At 45.5% G+C, this 19,827-nt stretch overlaps 1 protein-coding gene across 1 annotated transcript; it reads right to left on the reverse strand.

Moving 5' to 3' along the window:
- Positions 1 to 13,421: 13,421 nt before the first annotated feature.
- LOC125506990 (uncharacterized) lies at positions 13,422 to 17,500 on the reverse strand. Its single transcript, XM_048671694.2, has 8 exons — positions 16,875 to 17,500; positions 15,825 to 16,091; positions 15,618 to 15,746; positions 15,465 to 15,533; positions 15,175 to 15,336; positions 14,491 to 14,701; positions 14,063 to 14,398; positions 13,422 to 13,968 (listed from the first exon to the last, which is right to left on the reverse strand). The coding sequence occupies exons 1-8, from the start codon at positions 17,454 to 17,456 to the stop codon at positions 13,820 to 13,822; spliced, it is 1,905 nt and encodes a 634-aa protein (XP_048527651.2). The 5' UTR covers positions 17,457 to 17,500; the 3' UTR covers positions 13,422 to 13,819.
- Between the last annotated feature and the right edge of the window lie 2,327 nt (positions 17,501 to 19,827).

Consider the following 19,827-nt stretch of genomic DNA (forward strand, 5'->3'; position numbering starts at 1 on the left):
GAGCACTACTTCGGAGAAGTTCTTGAGGGTGCCCGTTTGATGGAGACCCAGTGCTCAAAAAATATTATGTTTGAGTGATATGTAATCTCATTGTAAGAGAAATGCTTTTATAAATTTTTATAAGGCTATTTTTATACTTTTGCCTGAAAGTAATATGATGCCTCCTGGGCGGCCGTTTATGTATACATGTGTATAACCTGAAAGATTGCAGCCGTCGGCATCAACCCTCACGAATATAATGCGAAGGTGCTCGCAAAAACACGCATTCACACTTAACCCAACATCTTGGTCCTATTAAGGAGGTGATAACGGAGCGAGCAAGGCAACCGGACTATGATGCTTTAGCATTTTCACTTAGCCATAGGAGTTTGACAGTGGGGCTACTAGATAGCCCCTAGTGGCTCCGCACTCTCCCGATCTCGGGGTGCGTACATGCCTGGCCGGGAAACGGCCCTTCGTTAAGGCGGAGGAATTCTAACATTCCCACAAGTCATCGAGTGGTTGACCAGTCTCACGCTATATCATGACAGTCAGTTTTCGGCTTTCTCTACTGAGGTGCTCGTCCGGATGAACCATGGCACAATCACAGTAGTTCTCCTGGTGCTACCTTAGCCGGCAAGGCGGAACGTAAGGCACCAAAACACAGGAACCGGGCAAACCCAACATTTGACCAAAGACAATGATTCGGAGCTGATGCATATAGGGCCAAACTCGCGACGCCGAACACTCCCTAAGGTATTCGGTCTTTGTGGTATAAACCGGGCCTAAAAAGTGGCCTTTGTAAGAAGCCCCGTGTGTCTAGGTACTACATTGTTCTGGCGTGGCCACATGCCAAGACGTCAGCATCCTTCTCAACGGTGGATATGTATCAACAAGAGACAGTAAAAAAGGTTTACGCAGGGTCTTAATCTAAAAAGAATCCTTGGAGCGGGTCCCTGCTGCACGTCTGCGCCTGTGTCTCCGTTGTGCCGTATCCTGGACGGGTGTAGCACGATGATCGTCTGTAAAATAGAGGAAGTTAAGTGAAAAATTTGTCGTGCAAAAGGATAGTTTTTAAAGAAACCATGTATAATTCAAGATGATAAGAAATTGCCACTTGTGTGCGCGCGTTGAGCCCCTTGTATTGACAAATAGGGGTGTGACCACTTATTTCCGTATAAATAGCGGCGCCGGACTTGATTAGTTGTATTTGAGGTCTTGACGACCTATTGGATGCTTTCGTTTGTCCGGGCACCTTTAGTGTGCGGCGGCCAAGGCAGCCTCACTTTCTTCAGCGCGCAGAGATCGCTTGATATTTCCGTGCACTGTAATGATGCCATGTGGACCAGGCATCTTGAGTGTGAGGGAGGCGTAGTGTGGTATTGCATTAAAGCGAGCGAAAGCTTCGCGTCCGAGCAGTGCTTGATAGCCACTTTGAAACGGAGCGATGTGGAAAGTTAAATGCTCGCGACGGAAGTAATCGGGGGAGCCGAATGTAACTTGTAGTAGGAGGGAGCCCGCACAACGAGCCCCTGGGCCTGGCGTTACTCCTTTAAAGGTAGTATTGCTATGGCGAATTTGTGTTGGGTCTAGCCCCATCCCGCGGATTGTATCCTAATATATTAGGTTTAGGCTACTGCCGCCGTCCATCAAGACCCTTGTGAAGTGATATCCGCCAATTACTGGGTCTAATACCAGGGCAGCCCATCCTGCGTGTCGGATACCTGCTGAGTAATCGCGATGGTCAAAAGTGATCGGTTGAGATGACCAGTGGCAGGACTTCATGGTGATAGGCACTTGGGTATACTTTCCTGGGAGTGCCGCATTGTTTTTTTCCTTGATTACGTGTAACACGTTTACTGTTTTGACTTCGGGTGGAAATTGCTTTTGTTCCCCCGTGTCTTGCTTGGGGGGCTCGTCCTCGTCTTCACTTTGTGTATCCTCCCCCTTGTGTACGGCGTTGAGCTTGCCGGACTGCTTGAAGACCCAACATTCTCTGTGGGTATGATTAGCAGGTTTACCAGGGGTACTATGAATCTGACATACTTGGTCCAGGATTTTGTTGAGGCTGGACAATTCATCCCTGGTGCCTTTAGGGGGCGGCTTTTGCCCTGGCCGAGAGCTTTTGAATCCGGCATTTACTGTCGTGCCCTTCGTGCTGTCTTCTTTATTCCGGCGTTTGTTATTGCTGTTGCGCCGTGATTTCCCATTTCCATCTCTAACTTCAGATGTACTGGGGTCGCTGGTGCTGCATCTGGCTAGCCAGCTGTCCTCTCCCGCGCAAAAGCGGGTCATGAGGTTTGTTAATGCGGCCATCATTCTCGGCTTATTTTGGCCGAGGTGTCTGGTGAGCCATTCGTCACGGATGCTATGCTTGAAAGCCGCTAAGGCTTCGGCGTCCGGACAGTCGACAATCTGGTTCTTTTTAGTAAGAAACCTGTTCCAAAGCTTTCGGGCTGACTCTCCGGGCTGTTGAGTTATATGACTCAAATCGTCCGCATCCGGAGGTCGGACATAGGTCCCTTGAAAATTTTCCCAAAAGGCGTCTTCGAGCTCTTCCCAACTTCCAATGGAGCTTTCGGGGAGGCCTTTGAGCCAGTGACGAGCTGGCCCTTTGAGCTTGAGGGGTAGGTACTTGATGGCGTGGAGGTCATCTCCTCGAGCCATATGGATATGAAGGATGTAGTCCTCAATCCAGACCCCAGGGTCTGTTGTTCCATCGTATGCCTCTATGTTTACGGGCTTGAATCCCTCTGGGAATTCGTGGTCCAGCACCTCATCGGTGAAACATAGGGGGTGTGCGGCACCCCTGTAGCTGGGTGTACCACGTTGTTTGGATGTTTGTTGTGTTGCATTGTATGCTGGGGTGCGCTTGTGTGGTCCATAGATGGATCTTGTTGCACTGTTCTTTGGGTGCGATCCCTCGCATTGGTTGCGTGTTGTATGGTGAGTGGCATTTTATGCCGCTCTATGTTGGTAGAGGGGTCGTCCATCCGACCAGGTGGCTACTTTGATATTTGGTTGTGGGGGGTCTAAGGCCTCCTCATCGAATTCGGGTAGCAGTTTCCGCTTTGGGTAGCTCTTGTAGGGGCGATTGTCGCCGTACCTTGCTGCTGTGTTGAGTATTTTACTCCATCTGATTTGGAGTGTGTCTTGCATGGCCTTGAGCCTTTGCTTCTGCTTTCTCAGACTCCTCGCGGTGGCAACAAGCCTTTTACGGGCAGTCTGCTGCTCCGGGTGCCTGTCCGGTGTTATGTCGTCCGGACCATGATCCTTGATAGGATTTGTTTGTTCGGTTTGATTATCCGGATTGCCGTTGTCCGGCAGCGGTTCGCTCTGCTCCAGCGTTGGGTCTGTGTGATCGCTATTTCTGTCGGGGCAGGATTTGGGGCGGCGCTTGCATCGCCGCTTTGACTGCTTTTCGAGGGAACAAGCCTTCGGTGCGTCCTTCCACTCCTCGTCGTCATCTTTTGGTGCGTCCACCATGTATACGTCATATGACGAGGTGGCGTCCTAGGGCCCAATAGGCGCTGGTTCTTCGTCGTCTCCTTCATCGGCGTCCATACCGTCAATGTCCTCGGAGTCGAGGTCGAGCATGTCGGTTAAATCGTCGACGGTGGCTACAAAGTGGGTGGTGGGTGGGCTTTGAATTTCTTCATCGTCCGTATCCCAATCTCGCTGACCGTAGTCCTAATAAAGAGAAAGACTTTAGTGATTTTATAGTATCGCCGAAGGGCGGGTTCTGAAAGATGTCCGCGGCAGTAAACTCCATGATCGGCGCCCAATCGGATTCGATCGGCAGAGGCGCGGATCGTTCGGAGTCCGGAGAGGAGTCCGGCTCCTTGGAATCATGAGTTTCGCGGAGTGCGGGGCTGGCATTCGGCTCAATCGCCGTTAAGATCGCAGCCCCCGAGGTGGCGTCCAACCGCCCATCCTCAATCGGCGCAGTTGGCTCCGAATTAAGGGTCGGAGCTGACGCGGGTGCGGCCTCCAGGGCACAGTTCGGCGGCAAAGCTAAATCGTGCTCGTCGTGACAGAGCGGCGTGCTCGGTAGTGGCTCGAATCCGTCAGAGATCAAGTCTCCGCGGATGTCAGCCGTGTAGTTTAAACTTCCAAATCTGACCTGACGGCCAGGGGCGTAGTTTTCGATCTGCTCCAGACGGCCAAGCGAATTGGCCCGCAGTGCGAAGCCGCTGAAGATGAAGATCTGTCCGGGGAGGAAGGTCTCACCCTGGACTGCATCGTTATTGATGATCGTAGGAGCCATCGAGCCTTACAGCGACGACACAGAGGAACTCTCAATGAAAGCACCAATGTCGGTGTCAAAACCGGCGGATCTCGGGTAGGGGGTCCCGAACTGTGCGTCTAGGCCAGATGGTAACAGGAGGCAAGGGACACGAAGTTTTACCCAGGTTCGGGCCCTCTTGATGGAGGTAAAACCCTACGTCCTGCTTGATTAATATTGATGATATGGGTAGTACAAGAGTAGATCTACCATGAGATTGAGGAGGCTAAACCCTAGAAGCTAGCCTATGGTATGATTGTTGATGTGTACGTCGTCCTATGGACTAAAACCCTCCGGTTTATATAGACACCAGAGAGGGTTAGGGTTACACAAAGTTGGTTACAATGGTAGGAGATCTACATATCCGTATCGCCAAGCTTGCCTTCCACGCCAAGTAAAGTCCCTTCCGGACACGGGACGGAGTCTTCAATCTTGTATCTTCATAGTCCAGCAGTCCGGCTAAAGGATATAGTCCGGCCATCCGGACACCCCCTAATCCAGGACTCCCTCACCCATGATTTGTCCCTCTTCTAGCTGACGTGTGGCCAAACTAGCCGGGCAGGAAGCTTGCACAGTAAACTGCATGGTAGCGCAGGAACAAGCTCACCGACGATACATTTGGCGCCCTTCGAGCCCACGTGTGGTCAAACAAAACGCGTGCGGTGTTGTCAAGCGTGCACTGGAATCCTTCGCTATGAACGCGGTGACCATACATGACAATTATAGGCCGGCCGACCCCCATTTATTACAGCAACCATTTAACCCTTGTGTCTCTTCAACCTTTCGATCGCACCCCACCATTGCAAGAAGCACACCCACCATGAAAAATTCTTAGAGGGTATCCTGTGCGGCTCCAATGGCGCTCTGAGCAGCTGCTGACAAAGAGCAGCAGTTCACCATCCATGTCGTGGTGGACACCCATAGAAGGTTCACGGAGCTCTCAGTGGTGTACACTAACAACCCGGTCTTGGTGGAGCACTCCATCCACATCATGGAGATGTTGCTTGCTGAGGAGAAGTACAAGGTGGTCGGGTTCGACCTCGAGTACACCCGCACTCATGTCGGGTCTCGTCCTAAGGTCATTGGCGCCCAAATGTGTGTGTGCAATCATGTCCTCGTCTACCACTATTGCCTGGCCACAAGGCCTTGCGAGCGTTTCGCCAGGTATGTCAACAGCCCCCACTACATGTTCGCTACGGTGGACATCACCAATGATGTAAAGGTGCTCAAGAATCTGGGCATCGCCTGCCAGAATCTTGTCGACATCCAGGGCCAATACAAGATCTGGGGCAGCAATGAGCATGAGAAGGACTCACTAGTTCACCTCGCCGAGGCCATCATCGATCCCTACTACAGAGACATGAAGGATTCCGGCAACAAGGACAAGCGTGTCTGGCACTCGGCCTGGATGGAGAAACTCGACAAAGCTCACGTCGTGTACGCGGCCAAGGAGGCGTACATGAGCTACGAGATGTACAAGCAGATCGTTGACATGAGGAAGTGCCTCCTTCCCCAAAACGGCCAGGGATCCAGCCGGAAGCAGAAATATGGCAAGCGTCATTGCAACAAGAAGTAGATGATTAGATCCTTGTTTCTCCTAGTTTAGTATGCATGTAATTGCTTGCTTTGGTGAAAATGCCATGTGTGCAGTCACTTGTCTAATTGTATGCTTAATTTGGTTATCCAATGTTGTCTTTTTAAGTATATATGTTGATGCTCTGTAGACAGAGCAAATCACATTGCGCACGGACTAAACAATGGAACCCGTCGGTGATGATTTCATCAATCACTGACAATTGTATACCAGCAATCGTTTGCTCACAACACACACGGCTTGTTAACAGGAATCGTCTATGTTGTTATCGGTCTTCCCACACATTTTCGATTACAGGCCTGTTTGCGGCGTATCACACACATCTTGTTAAGTTGAACCGTTTATATTCTCTTGGCTCAACGCAAATAGTTCATCCGAGTGAACTGTAAACCGTATATAGCACACACCTTCACCTGGATGACCGTTTCTTTTGTGTTCCCTAATCACAAACAATTCATCCGAGTGAACTATATGTCGTATATCACACACACCTTCATCTGGCTGCCCGTTTCTGTTCTTTTGCCGCATCGCAAACAGTTCATTGGACTAAACAGTATGCCCAGCATCACACACGCAACTAAAATCCGAACCGTGTTTGATGTAACTGCCATCGCAAATGTTTTGCATCTTTTTTGACGGGTTTTTACATCATTGTTTGCGATTAATGCATCACACAGTTTCCTCAAAGGGTCTCTGATCGTAGTGTCGTGTTAGCAGCATCCTGCAGTAGTGCTAGCTCCAATTCATCAATGTAATGTAGGCATGTATTTCGTATATAGTCATACGTACTTATGGAAAAGAACTTGCATGACATCTTTTGTCCTACCCTCCCGTGGCAGCAGGGTCCATAAGGAAACTAAGGGATATTAAGGCCTCCTTTTAGTAGAGAACCGGAACAAAGCATTAGCACTTAGTGAGTACATGAACTCCTCAAACTACGATAATCACCGGAAATAATCCCAATTATTGTCACCTTGGGGTATGCAGATCATAACTCGTAATAGGTGTCTACAACTTGCAAGATAGGATCAAGAACACACATATATTCATGAAAACATAATAGGTTTAGATTTGAAATCATGGCACTCGGGCCCTAGTGATAAGCATTAAGCATAGCAAAGTCATAGCAACATCAATCTCACAACATAGTGGATACTAGGGATCAAACCCTAACAAAATTAACTCAATTACATGATAAATCTCATCCAACCCATCACCGTCCAGCAAGCCTACAAAGGAATTACTCACTCCCAACGGTGAGCATCATGAAATTGATGATGGAGGAAGGTTGATGATGATGATGGTGTCGATTTCCATCCTCTAGAGCCCCGAACGGGCTCCAGATCAACCCTCCCGATGCACATCAGGAGGTGGCGGCGGCTCCGTATCATAAAACATGATGAATCCTTCTCTCTGATTTTTTCTCTGTGAATAGGTACATATGGAGTTGGAGTTAGGGTTGTCGGAGCTCCAGGGGCCCCACAAGCCTAGGAGGCGCGCCCCTAGAGCTTGTGGCTCTAGGGTGGCCCCCATCTGGTATCTTTTTCCATCGGTATTTTTATATATTCCAGAAATATTCTTTGTAAATTTTCAGGTCAATCCGAGAACTTTGATTTCTACACAAAAATAACACCATGGCAATTCTGCTGAAAACAACGTCATTTCGGGTTAGTTCCATTCAAATTATGAAAATTAGGGTCCAAAACAAGGGCAAAAGAGTTTGGAAAAGTAGATATGATGGAGATGTATCACAACTCACTAGTAGCAGAAGCTTATACCAAAACTTGTCCCAATATTTTTACCACAGCATGTTGGTGCCATGCCTTTACAACATGCCAAGTTTCATGATTTTCAGGTGAGTTTTGAATTTATAGGAATTTTAAAACCAAGTTGATCAATGTTTCCACCCGAGTCACGACACCCAGATGTTTGAAATTCATTACCATTTCTTGCATGAGGCCTAAACATTAACCCAAGGGCACCTATATAATTTTTCAACCCATTTTGGTGCATTGGAGCATGTGCATGTAGTTCAAATTTGAATTATGCACACTAAATGCCTAGAAACTCAATTAATGTATAAAGGAGGCAAACGAACCCTGAATAATTCCAAATTTTAACACAACACTCCTATAGTTGCATGTTCATTGTAGATAGATGTTCTAGCAATTCAGACACCGTCCTTTCCCACCATGACCCCATTTTGTCTTTTAAATCAAAATGAAAAAAATTAAGTACACCACAAATAGTTTAGTAGTAAGAATCGTGTGCGATGCAGTATAAAATATCTTGGGGCACCCTCGTGTATGGCTTACACCGGAAACTTCGTCGCCTACAGTCCATCACCCGCACATCAACCACATTTGCGTGCTAGTTTTTCGCTGCACCGAGCGAAAGTTTTCAGCAACCGCGGAAATATCTAGCTCCTCGCCCCTCCCCTGACTAAAAGCCACATTTCCATTGTTTTCTCCTTCCTGTCCAAGTTCAAACCTTTACTACTTGCTTGCAGCGCCGCCTCCTCACCGGCGACGCTCCTTCCTATGGTGCGGCCTCGTCGATATAGTCAGGTAATCCACACTCCACTCCCATCATCCTCCTTCTCCATCCCACATGCCCTAACCGCCGGTGTGACATGTTCCACCCAAATCACTGCCCCATCCTTCAAACAAGTGCCGCCCATATCCATTTTGCACGCAATATAGCTAGGAGCTCAAGGAGCATCTGGCAGTGGAGAGGTGAATCGCGACCGCACGTGTGGATGAGGTCGCGATGGCTGTCATGCGTGCCGACCACCAGATCTTGGAGGAGCACCTCGCCGTCGAGGCCACCATCGACGCCTCGCGCGCGGACGCTGCCACGCGGTTGGCTACTTTAAACGACATTTCGTGGTGTTTTCTCGTGGCCACCGCCAGTGCCTTCTAGTGAATTGTCCTCTGTAATGTTAATATGCAATCTGATCTTCTGAAATGTGATGTTAAGTTAGCAGTTTGGTTCAACAATTGCTATATTTACTAGTAGTTCTTAAGCATGCTTGGTTTGATTAACTGTGTGATCTTCTAGTCTATGTTCTATTATGCGATGTGGTGCTTAGTTAACTATTTGGTTCATTTGTTGTGGTGTCCAGTTAACTGTTTGGTTCAATTATGCAATGTGATGTTTATTTGTTGTGGGTACAATTTTGTATTGTTATGCATGTGAGAAATAAATCAAATTTGGATGTACTAAATACATGAGAAACATATACAATTGCTATATTTCCAAGTTGTTTAGCATGCTTGGTTTGGTTAACTGGCTTTTCCATGCGGCTCGAATTAATTTGTTGGATCTGTAATTTGTTATTTTCATTAACATATTCTATTGATAGTATGCCAACTCTCACATAAACTAGTCAATATTTGCCTTATATGTGTTGCAGGGAAACAATGGGAGGCACTGAGGTTTACCATCGAGGCTTGCACATGCATGGTCCTTTGGCTAATAGCACATTATTATGAAATTTCACAAACCATTCTAATATTTATGTTTTAAACAATTTGGTCTTGCATATGTAGGTCCTACTGCCAGAGGTTTAGACCCACTATTCGACCCATTTTGCATATAGGGAAATGAGATGATCATGAATTTCAGTCAAGTTAAGAAACTCGGAAATATTATTAGGATAAAGAAACTACTAACGAATAACAGCAAGATCTTTGTTTGCACAATGAAGAAGACATCAGTCAACTATAGGATGGTACTAACTCGTTTACCTTGTTTTTTTTCCTATGCGCCATTTCAAAATTTAGAACAAATATCTATGCTTATCTTTGTTTTCAGTCTTTTTCAAAGCAGTTCACCGATGATTACCTCTCAAACCACCTGCTTGGTCAAGAGGCGAGGAAGGTATTCATTCAACACCCACGGTACAATACTGAAGTCTTCCTCAATAGGACGAAGGTTGGACGGGCAATTATCCACATCCATTGGCCTAAAGTTGCAAGGACATTAAACATCACTGAAGGCCCAATATTCGCCTTCCGCTTCAGCAGTTTTCCAGTTGAGATTCATATGTCTATTTACCGTGTATGATGCTACTTTCCAAAGGTTTTGGATGTTGCATGTGAAACTTGGTGTTGTTGTGTAATGGCGTAGCTAGCAATATGCCTATATGGTGTAACTGAGTGTTGAAGCTATCTAATGTTGTACTCTGATGTAATTCAATTTGAAATCTTGATTGCCGTAATACGGATATGAAATATATGGTGTGTTTGTCAATTTGATTACTAAATGGATTATCAATAATATGCCAATTAGCCTGCTTATTAGGTTTTTGTATTGCGGACGGCTTCCCACACAACATCGTAGGCGATGAACTCAAACAACCCACACAATTTCTAGAAAGTAGGCGTGTTGGATCAATGAATAATCACACACAACTTTCGCTCGACAAATGTTTGCATTAGGCCATCTTGCGCAAATGTTTTCACATAAAAATTGTGTGTGATGTACATACTAACGGAAATGTTTGTCTGGGATTCGCTATGTGGGATGTACATACAAATGGAAACGATTGGGCATGTATAATTGTCTGCGATGACTCACCCGATCGCACATGAGCTCTTTTTGCCGTGTATGACCGGAGGACCTATCACCGACAGTTTCTGGGTCGTGTGGGAAGAACACCCCCACCTTATCACACACACAGGCAAGGCGATGGTTTAAAACTCTAACGTGAAAAGGCGGTAAAAACCGTTTGTATAGGAAGTCTCTGCAGCAGTACTTGTTTCGTACTTGTCTACTCTTCTCGTTCATGTTCTTCATCCCTGCAGGTACCTAGGACCATGGAGAGCGAGTCACGAAGGAGCTAAGGGTAGGGAGACTGTGATGTGTTATTCTGAACACCAATGACATAAAGGTTTAGTGCAGTAACACGGATTCTATCTCTAGGAATTCAAGAGGTGTAGTCATTAAATATTCAATGCTTTTGTCGGATTATTGCTATCTTAATTATTGGGGCAACCCTGTGCGACGGATAGGGCATTCGGTTGGACAACTGACTCTTGATGCAGGATGTGTGCCAGTTAAGACATAATTTGGGCAAATCCTTCACTTTGATACGTAGCAAGCACATCTCAATGGATGACTTAAAGGGCACAAAGTAAGAGCATAATGATCCCGACACAAATATATGGTTGTAAGCATAAGTCCTCATACCCATGCCTATTTTTATTATAAGTGTTTCTAGTGTCAGCTTGATTCTGATCCGGTTAAAAGATGGAATTTAGTTCTCTTGCAAAAGCTTATTAGAAACCCTTGACTTAAAGGGTACCGTCCTCTCGTGGGTTCGATAACTCAGGGTCACTTCTGGGGGAAAAGGCGAGAATTCTTTCTGCTCCCTTACCGGATCACTAAAGGGACTAATCAACTCTAGCGAACACACTCCTCGCCTGCGTGGCTCTCCTTGGACTGTAGCGAACACGCTCCTTAGGCATTAACGACACGAACTGCAACATAAGCCTCACAATGAAAGGTGGCACTCATCTCTTGTTGTAGCCATCCGCACATCAGAAACATGACACTCACCTAGCGAGCCCATACAACCCTCTCTTGCTCGGCTGGCTCCATTGCTGAAGATGGCCAAGGGAGGGGGGATGGGTGTTCTTGGAAGGTTGGAAAGGTGGGGGGGTAAGGTGTTAGTGGAGAGGCATTGAGCGCAATGGACTGGATGTTTTTATTTCAGGGATCCCATTGTTTTCTTTTGACACACATTGATTGGTGGGTTCAAAGGGTCAACGAGTCCCCTCTCTCCATTGATGAAGACATAACAAAGTGGTGGGTCCCAAAGGGTCAAAAGAGTCTCTTGCCACTACAGTTGATGTGGCGAAGTGACGAGTCCCAAAGACAAGAAAACAGGTCAATGAAGACCGCAACCTGACGGTAACTCAAGCAAACGACACACAAGGGCATATAGCTAATTTCTTCACAAACCGTAGAGACACTATTAAATTTGAAGTTTCAGTAGTATTCTCGAATACCCGAGCTAGATAGTGGCACAAACCAAATGTTTTCTATAGATTTTGGGGAATGGCTCCTTGAGAATGAATCCCCAGACCTTTTTTGAAGGATTAAAGAATAATAGGAAAGAGCTATAGATGCTCTAAAAGCATCTACAACCAGACCCCACTCTTCCAATATATGTCCAGGTAAACAATCTAGACAAGAGAAAGAAGAAAAATGCCCGCCCAACCGGATCCTTCATTTCCCTTAAGAGAAAGAAGAAAAATGTCCACCCAACCAGACCCTTCATATCCCTTATATGTACGGGTTGTCCGGCACCTAGACATGACCCTCCATTTCCCTTCATATGTCTGGATTGTTCAGCACATGGACACGTCCACCACGTCAGCCCACATCTCAACCAACCAGGTCCTACCTACAGCCACAAATTCTTTTTTTTTCCTCTCTCGTTTTGAACGAGGATAGAGCACAAGGCTATAGTCAGTGACCTAGCGTCCCTGCTCACCTACAACGTTCCCTCCGCCTCTCGGCCGAAATCACTATTCCGACCCTTTGAACAAACTTTGTCACAAAATAAACTCGACGTGAAAGTATTTCACTATCTGATTCTTTTAGCAACGCCACAGCCCGCGGCGTTTCTGCCCAACATAGAAACGCCGAGGTAGCTAGCGTTTCTGATCAAATAAGAAACGCCGAGCTAACTAGCGTCGCGGACCAGGTAAGAAACGCCAAAGGCGCTGGCGTTTCTGGCCATCATAGAAACGCCAAGGAACCATGGCATTGCTGCCCTCTTTGGTCATAATTAATTAGCCTTATTAATTAGGCTGTTCATCCACATTCCACATGCACATGAAAAAGGGCAGCAACGCCATAGTCATTGGCGTTCCAATGATGGGTAGCAACGCCAGTGCCTTCGGCGTTTCTTACCTGGTCCGCAACGTTAGCTAGCTCGGCGTTTCTTCTTTAATCCGAAACGCTAGCTACCTCGGCGTTTCTATGTTGGGCAGAAACGCCGCGGGCTGTGGCGTTGCTAAAAGGGTCAGATCATGAAATACTTTCACGTCAAGTTCATTTTATGACAAAGTTCGTTCAAAGGGTCAGAATAGTGAAAAAGGCCCCGCCTCTCGCAGCCCTGCCCCTGAATCTCGCGCGACGGCGTCACCTCTCGCAGCCCTGCCCCTGAATCTCGCGCTACGACTGACGCCGTCGCTGGTTGGCCGCAGCCCTGCCACGCGCGTGCTAGTTCATGCAGCCAACGAGTGTGCCGGTTCTTGTGGAATAAATGCTCTTATATTTCTTTACAAAGGTTATAGAGGGAGTACTTGATGAAATGTCTAATCACGATCTGAACATTTTGAGGGGTGTAGTTGCATACTCTACCCGGGCATATAACCCAGTCCGAACATATAAGGGATCCAATTAGCCCATTGTGGTTGTAAATGCTCTAAGAGGTGAAACCTGTGGGCTCGTGGCCGCCTGTCAAAATCAAAACATGATTTTGCCCTGAAAATATATATCAAAACATGATCTATAAATAAATCTAGAGCTGGCAGGACCAAATCAATATAGCCTCCCCCTCAGTTTATACCAAAAATTGAAGTTGACAATCAGCAAGTTTGTGCCATCGCAGCGGATTCGGCTGCTTGTGCACTTGAACTGTTGCAGTGTACTCCAGCTTAAATACAATATACATGGTAACTGTAGAAAGATACCCGTCATCTACGGAAAGAATGGTGAAACATATTACTTGTACAAAAGAATGGCCTTTGACCAGTATTGGAGCGTAGTCTCCATGGATTGAAGCAGCCGCCGTGTTGCACAGATCAACGAGATGCTTTACACTATTGTTGTACTGCGACGCAACCTCATGAATAAGTTTTGGTAAAGAGAGATTGTGATGCTTCCACTGGATTTACTCACAAGTTTCATCCTCTAAGAACATCGCGAATTTGTGGACAGGTTACTCAACAAGGCAGGCAGCTATTGCTTGTACCGTCCATTGAAGAGATATGAACGAGTGAAAGCCGAGGAGGATCGGAAGATACCCGATTTGCCCAAAAATTGGCAGCTTTAACAAAATAGTGATTACCGTTCCACACAACCACTTTCCCTCCTGCATTATGTGAAGAAAAAGTAACTAATTAGTCAGCAGAGTGAGGCATCTTATAATATAGCTGAAGTTTCCCTTCCTGGCAAGAATGTATTACCTTGTAGAAGACCAGTTGGCAGGAGTGTTAGTCGGCATGTCAACTCGTTGTTGGCAAGACAACGTTCAAAATTGGCCAGCTCAAGTTCATTAATACTGACGATGGACTCCAGAAGAGCTTTACCAGCGGGTGCAGCTAAGTGATCGCTGTCAACAACTGTTTTAAGAGCTGTTTCTAAACCACTAGTCCATGCATTAATGCAGCTGTCCCAACAAGCCAACATTTTACTAAACATCCCGGGATCCGCAAGAACCCAAGGCTTGAAATACTGCAATGACAAATGCAAGAGGTGTGCAACTCTGTAGATCTCCCCAAGAGCAACAAACCAATTTGCACCTATACAATCAACAAATACCAGATTTATGGTTAATATTCTACCTTTGAACACAAATGATAAAAGTGCCACAAATTGATCGAAACATCTGTACCTTCAGAAATTACTAGATCATGGACTTTCGCATGACAAGATTCTTGCCAAAGCACTGCTCCATGCTGCAGTTCCTGAGCACAGGAAAGAAACATACTGTACCATGCGACGACATAATCGCATTGCTCCTCTTTGGATGCTAGTCCCAAGGTATGTAGGGTTGACACACTATGCTTGTAAAGTTCAACTGCCAAACTCATGTCATGCTGTGCCTATATTCAAGTATTGGATTAATAACCCAAACAAAGATCAAATCATGACCGAACAAGAAGCAGATGGTAACATGGTAGACAGCAAGATCAGCTGCACATAATTCTATACTAAAGCAACAAAAATAATTACATCTAATCTATATATCGCTTCAGAGGGTAAGAATGGTGTGGATTACAGAACTGTTCAAAGAAAGCACTACTCAAATCATTTTTCACCTTCCATTATTACTGTATACACAACAATGAAGGACGTCCAACAAAGAGAATCAAGTGTACTGATCTTGATTTTACTGTCGGAGCCCCTCCCCTACAGTTTTCAGTTTAAAAAAAGAAAAGAAAAACACAAGGCGAAAAGAATGATCTGTGCCAGTCTTTTTCGCTGATAACAGTAGGATGAGTTCTTAGTCCTTACTAAGATGTATTGATAACGAGCAGATAATTACATATCGCTGAGGAGCAAGGATGATACATACCAGTGCTATTTTCTCTGCTAAATGATAGTGCTGCTCAAAATCCTTTATGTGTTCCTCTTTGGTACTGTTAAGCAGTCCAGAAATACTCTCATCCCTCGAAGGCTGTTCCTCAATGCGAAATCCTTCTGCCAGCGAAGAATCTCGTAGTTTCTCCCAGATTTCCTGGAAATTGTGAAAAATGGATTAGTTCAATATTTAGGCCAAATAATGATTTATCTGCAGCACATAAGACAACATATATTAAATTCACCAAGACAAAGCTAATATAGAAAAACATAAGTAGTGCATACCTGGATCTCCCTTTCAATTGCTGTCTCTTCTTTGTTTCCATCAGAATGTGCAGAACTCTTCTGGGCCTCCTGATACCATACTAATAATTACTGAATGACAAATGGTAAAAATACCAAAGATGTATGTACTAAATGTAATGAGCAGTGATTGACCTTAATATCCTTATTATACCGGAATATCATTGCCATGGATTCTTCTCTCAGCTTATGGTAGAAATCAACCAAAATATTGTCGCTTCCTGATTTAATGGAATGGTTTTCATCTGTTCCAAACGAAGAGTTCTGATCACTGATCATTAGCACACATCAAAATAAATGAATGCTATCCACTGGTAACTTAAAATACCATGAAATACTCACCACTTCATTGCTAGAGAACATATCAGAAGAGCTGACTACACTTTCGGAACAACTTTGAGGAACGTGAACAGCATCGACAAATTTAGATTCTTTGTACAAGTTGAGTATGGATGAACTATTATCTGGAGAATAGCTGAAGATCTTCACACTTTGTCCTGTGGACTCATGATTTCTGACATGATCTGTAGTCTGGAGGTTCAGTTCATTATTGACACCAGTAAATAGTGACCAATCTTTCTGGTCGCTGCCCAATGATTTTGGCATACCCTGAGAGTATGAAAAGATTTATATCGAACCAGATCAGGAGAAGGGAAATAAAGTCTAGAAAAAAACTGGCAACAAGGTGGCTAAAGATATCGTCAGAGCCTTAAGAGGTATATGTTCGTAGTATTAAATAAAATGAGACGACTCATGGCAAGCATGACCTCCATTTTTACTAGGAAATATATACAACACTGAATTAATGTCCAAGTCTAAAACTATAACCATGAAGGTGTGAGTTAGAGCTTTATGCACCTCCATTCCTAATTATAAGATGTTTTGGATATTTCAATATGGACTACATACTTACTGAAATGAGTGAACAAACACACTAAAACGTGTCTATATACATCTGATTCAGAAGAAAGTTAGAACATCTTATAATTTGGAATGGAGGGAGTACTAGTTACACTTTATTCCCCGGACGGACAGTTTACATGGGATAGAATATTACCCCTTGAAGTAGTCTGATTGTTTTACTGAATTGCCACACTCATGTGATTTATTGTATTTGATTAGCTCTTAGGTTACAGTTCCGGCCGGGGCTTAGCAACGGATTTTCTACAGTGGGTTAGCTTTGGTCGCTAGCAGCAAATTAGTAAGAAATAAACATCCCGCACATGCCCTACTTCACAAGCTAGCTTACTCTCTTTACCAAATACATTTATCAGGTCGGCTGTCCAGCTGATGCAATAGTTTCAGATCACGTTGATGTCAAAATCTCATGAAATTTTACAAAGACAGCTATGAAGGGGAAGGGATCACTACAGGAACAAATCATAAGCTTACCTCAATTCCACCTCCGTCCGCTTGTCCGGCTCCATCCTGGCCGGCATCAGAGGAGGGCGCGGCCTTGAATTCCCAACCGTCATCTCCAAACCCGTCATCGTCCACCTCCTCCAGCGCACCCGGCTGTGGTGCGTCGGGGGTAGGCGGAGGCTGAGATCCGTAGAGGCCGACGATGAGGTCCTTGAGATCCGCGGGGCTCGAGGCTTTGGATCCGAACGACGGTGGCCGCTGGTGCACCGTGGACGTGGGCGGCGGCGGCCCGACAGGCACTTCATCCTTCTCCTCCTCCTCCTTGTCATCGGCTCCAAACAGGGATAAGGGGAGCGGGCCCCGGGGCTTCTCCCAGGCGCCGGCGGCTGGCTTGCCCGTAGGCGGTATGGCGGGTGCGGACAGGCCATCCGGGCTGAATTCGAGGGAGCTCGCCACAAAGTCGCCCCAGTCGTCGTCGAAGGCTGCGAAAGTAGCCGGCTGCGGAGCCGGAGGTGCAGGCTGGGGCGCAGCGGGGGCGAAAGCGAAGTCCCCGAAATCGAAGTCGTCGTCGAGGAAGGGGGCCGGAGGCGGCGGGAACGCGACGGCGTCCATCGGGGGAGGATTGGTTGGGGTGGGCGCCCGGGAGGGAAGAGAGGAGGGGGGGGGGGGGGGGGGTTGCCTCCAGCTAACGATTTGTTCGCTATGGTGGGCGACCTCTATAAAAATGCATCCTCTAATAAATCATGGCAAATCAAAAGGAGAAATTGTTTCTCAAAAAAGCATGACAATTTTTGAATTTTTTGTTGTTGTCATCACATAGCCAGATTTAACAAAAAAAAACGTTTCATAAATAGATAATTGCCATGGTATCTTCAAATATTTTGCCATGGAATATCCAAAGAAGTTTCTGATGGTATGCTCAATAATAATTGCCATGCTATCCAATTTTGTTTACCATGGTTTGTTGAATAAAATTGCCATGGTGTAAACAATAAATTTGCCATAGTCCAAAATCTTTATCTAACAATAAAGCACTGACCGTTTTTGCCGCCTAATCGTCGCGGCATTTTTGCAAAAAAGAAGCCCTTGTACTTTTTAATATTCAATCCGCAGTCCTCGCCGGCGCGCCCTAAAATCATGGGGAAAATATATGTCAAACGGAATATTTAAACCCCTAACCTCTTATGGCTGACTTACCTGAGTCAACCAGCTGAGAAATCACGTGTTCATTAATAGAAATAATTCCTTTCTAAATAGTACTAAAGGTTACTTGCATGGCCTTTTTTTAATCAAATCGCTGGGCCTATTTAACCATCAAATAACTGTTGCTAGGCCTTTTCTGGGCCCCAAGCCACATAAGAAAAACGTAATCTCTAATCCAATAGGCTGCAAAGCATCGATATTTCATGTGAAATAATCTCATCTCACTTCTTTAAGACGATTCCCACCAGTTTATATAGATTAGCAAAGTTCGTTGTAATATCAACCAGACACCTACAAAAAAGAAAGATGACAACAGACCAGAGGGTGATCAAACCGTTGAAAGGAAGGATGGATTCTGGATGTGTTGCACCATGCAAAGAGGGACATGTGTGCTGACATATGGGCTAAAAGAATTAACTTGACTAGGAAGGATTCTGTGTGTGTGCTGGAAGGAACATGCAAGGAAGGAAGCAAGAACATGAATTCTAGGGCTGCAAAGAGGGATGGACCGCAAGGAAGGAAGCAACGACGTGTGTTCTAAAAAAACTACGAAAGATTGTGTGTGGGGGTTGGAAGGAACATGCAAGGAAGGAAGTAGGGGAACATGAACTAGGGCTGCAGAGAGGGGCCTCACTTGAGTAGGAAGGATTGGCATACGTGTCGCAAATGTCGTTGGCGTTTGACCTGATGCGATCCATGGCGCCGCTGATGTCGCCGACGTTCGACCCGCTCGACGTTCTTTGGCCGGACCGTCTTCCACAACCCGAACCCGCGGGTCCTAGGGGCTGGCTCCTTGATTATTTTCAGTGACGCGCACATCTTACTCAATAGACCATCATCTCCACTCATTTTTTCCCAACCATCGTTATTATCGTTGGTACAAATCTCACATGCCTGTTTGTTTGACCCACAGCCGGTTTCACACAGATCAGGTTGTGCCCCATCCTACATAACTTGGATGTTTGCTACAACAATTTTCCATGGAAAATCTAACCATCGGAGTGACTGCTCAGCGGCTATGGTCTGGCCTGCTAGCTCCGATCATCATGGTGACAATCGCCCGTCAAGAAAAACATGGTGACAACTACGAGGTGAGTTATTTTCTTGGTAACGTTCAGACCTTCATAAATATGTGGTGCATTAGTTGGTGCACATATCATGCTAACTGTTGCATTGGCATGACTATAGAAAATTACATGTAGCCATGTATCACCACGTACGGCGAGTGCAAAGGCACTGGTTCTCGGCTTACAACTGTTGGAAATATGGCCTAGAGGCAATAATAAAATGGTTATTAGCATATTTCCCGTTTATGATAAATGTTTATTATCCATGCTAGAATTGTATTGACCGGGAACTTAAATACATGTGTGAATACATAAACTACACCGTGTCCCTAGTAAGCTTCTACTAGACTGACTCGTTGATTAAAGATGGTTATGGTTTCCTAACCATGAACATGAGTTGTCATTTGATAACGGGATAACGGGATCACATAAACTACACAGTGTTGCCTATCACCCTTTGATACGTCTCCAACGTATTTATAATTTTTGATTGTTCCATGCTATTATATTATCAACCTTGGATGTTTTATATGCATTTATATGCTATTTTATATGATTTTGGGAAAAACCTATTAAGCTAGAGCCCAGTGCCAGTTTCTGTTTTTTCCTTGTTTTAGAGTATCGCAGAAAAGGAAAATCAAACGGAGTCCAATTGACCTGAAACTTAACTTATTTTTGGACCAGAATAAGCCCATGGAGTATTGGAGATGGAC

This window comes from Triticum urartu, chromosome 5A, assembly GCF_056163025.1.
Source record: "Triticum urartu cultivar PI428250 chromosome 5A, HENAU_Tu73, whole genome shotgun sequence".
In the NCBI taxonomy this organism is placed as follows: domain Eukaryota; kingdom Viridiplantae; phylum Streptophyta; class Magnoliopsida; order Poales; family Poaceae; genus Triticum; species Triticum urartu.

Excerpts from the sequence above, each read along its gene's own strand:
- LOC125506990 (XM_048671694.2), bottom strand. The coding sequence starts at position 17,456 with ATGGACGCCGTCGCGTTCCCGCCGCCTCCGGCCCCCTTCCTCGACGAC. Across the intron at positions 15,747-15,824 it reads TGTTCTCTAGCAATGAAGTG|AACTCTTCGTTTGGAACAGA; the intron begins GTGAGTATTTCA and ends ATCAGTGATCAG. Across the intron at positions 14,399-14,490 it reads TGATCTAGTAATTTCTGAAG|GTGCAAATTGGTTTGTTGCT; the intron begins GTACAGATGTTT and ends TTGATTGTATAG.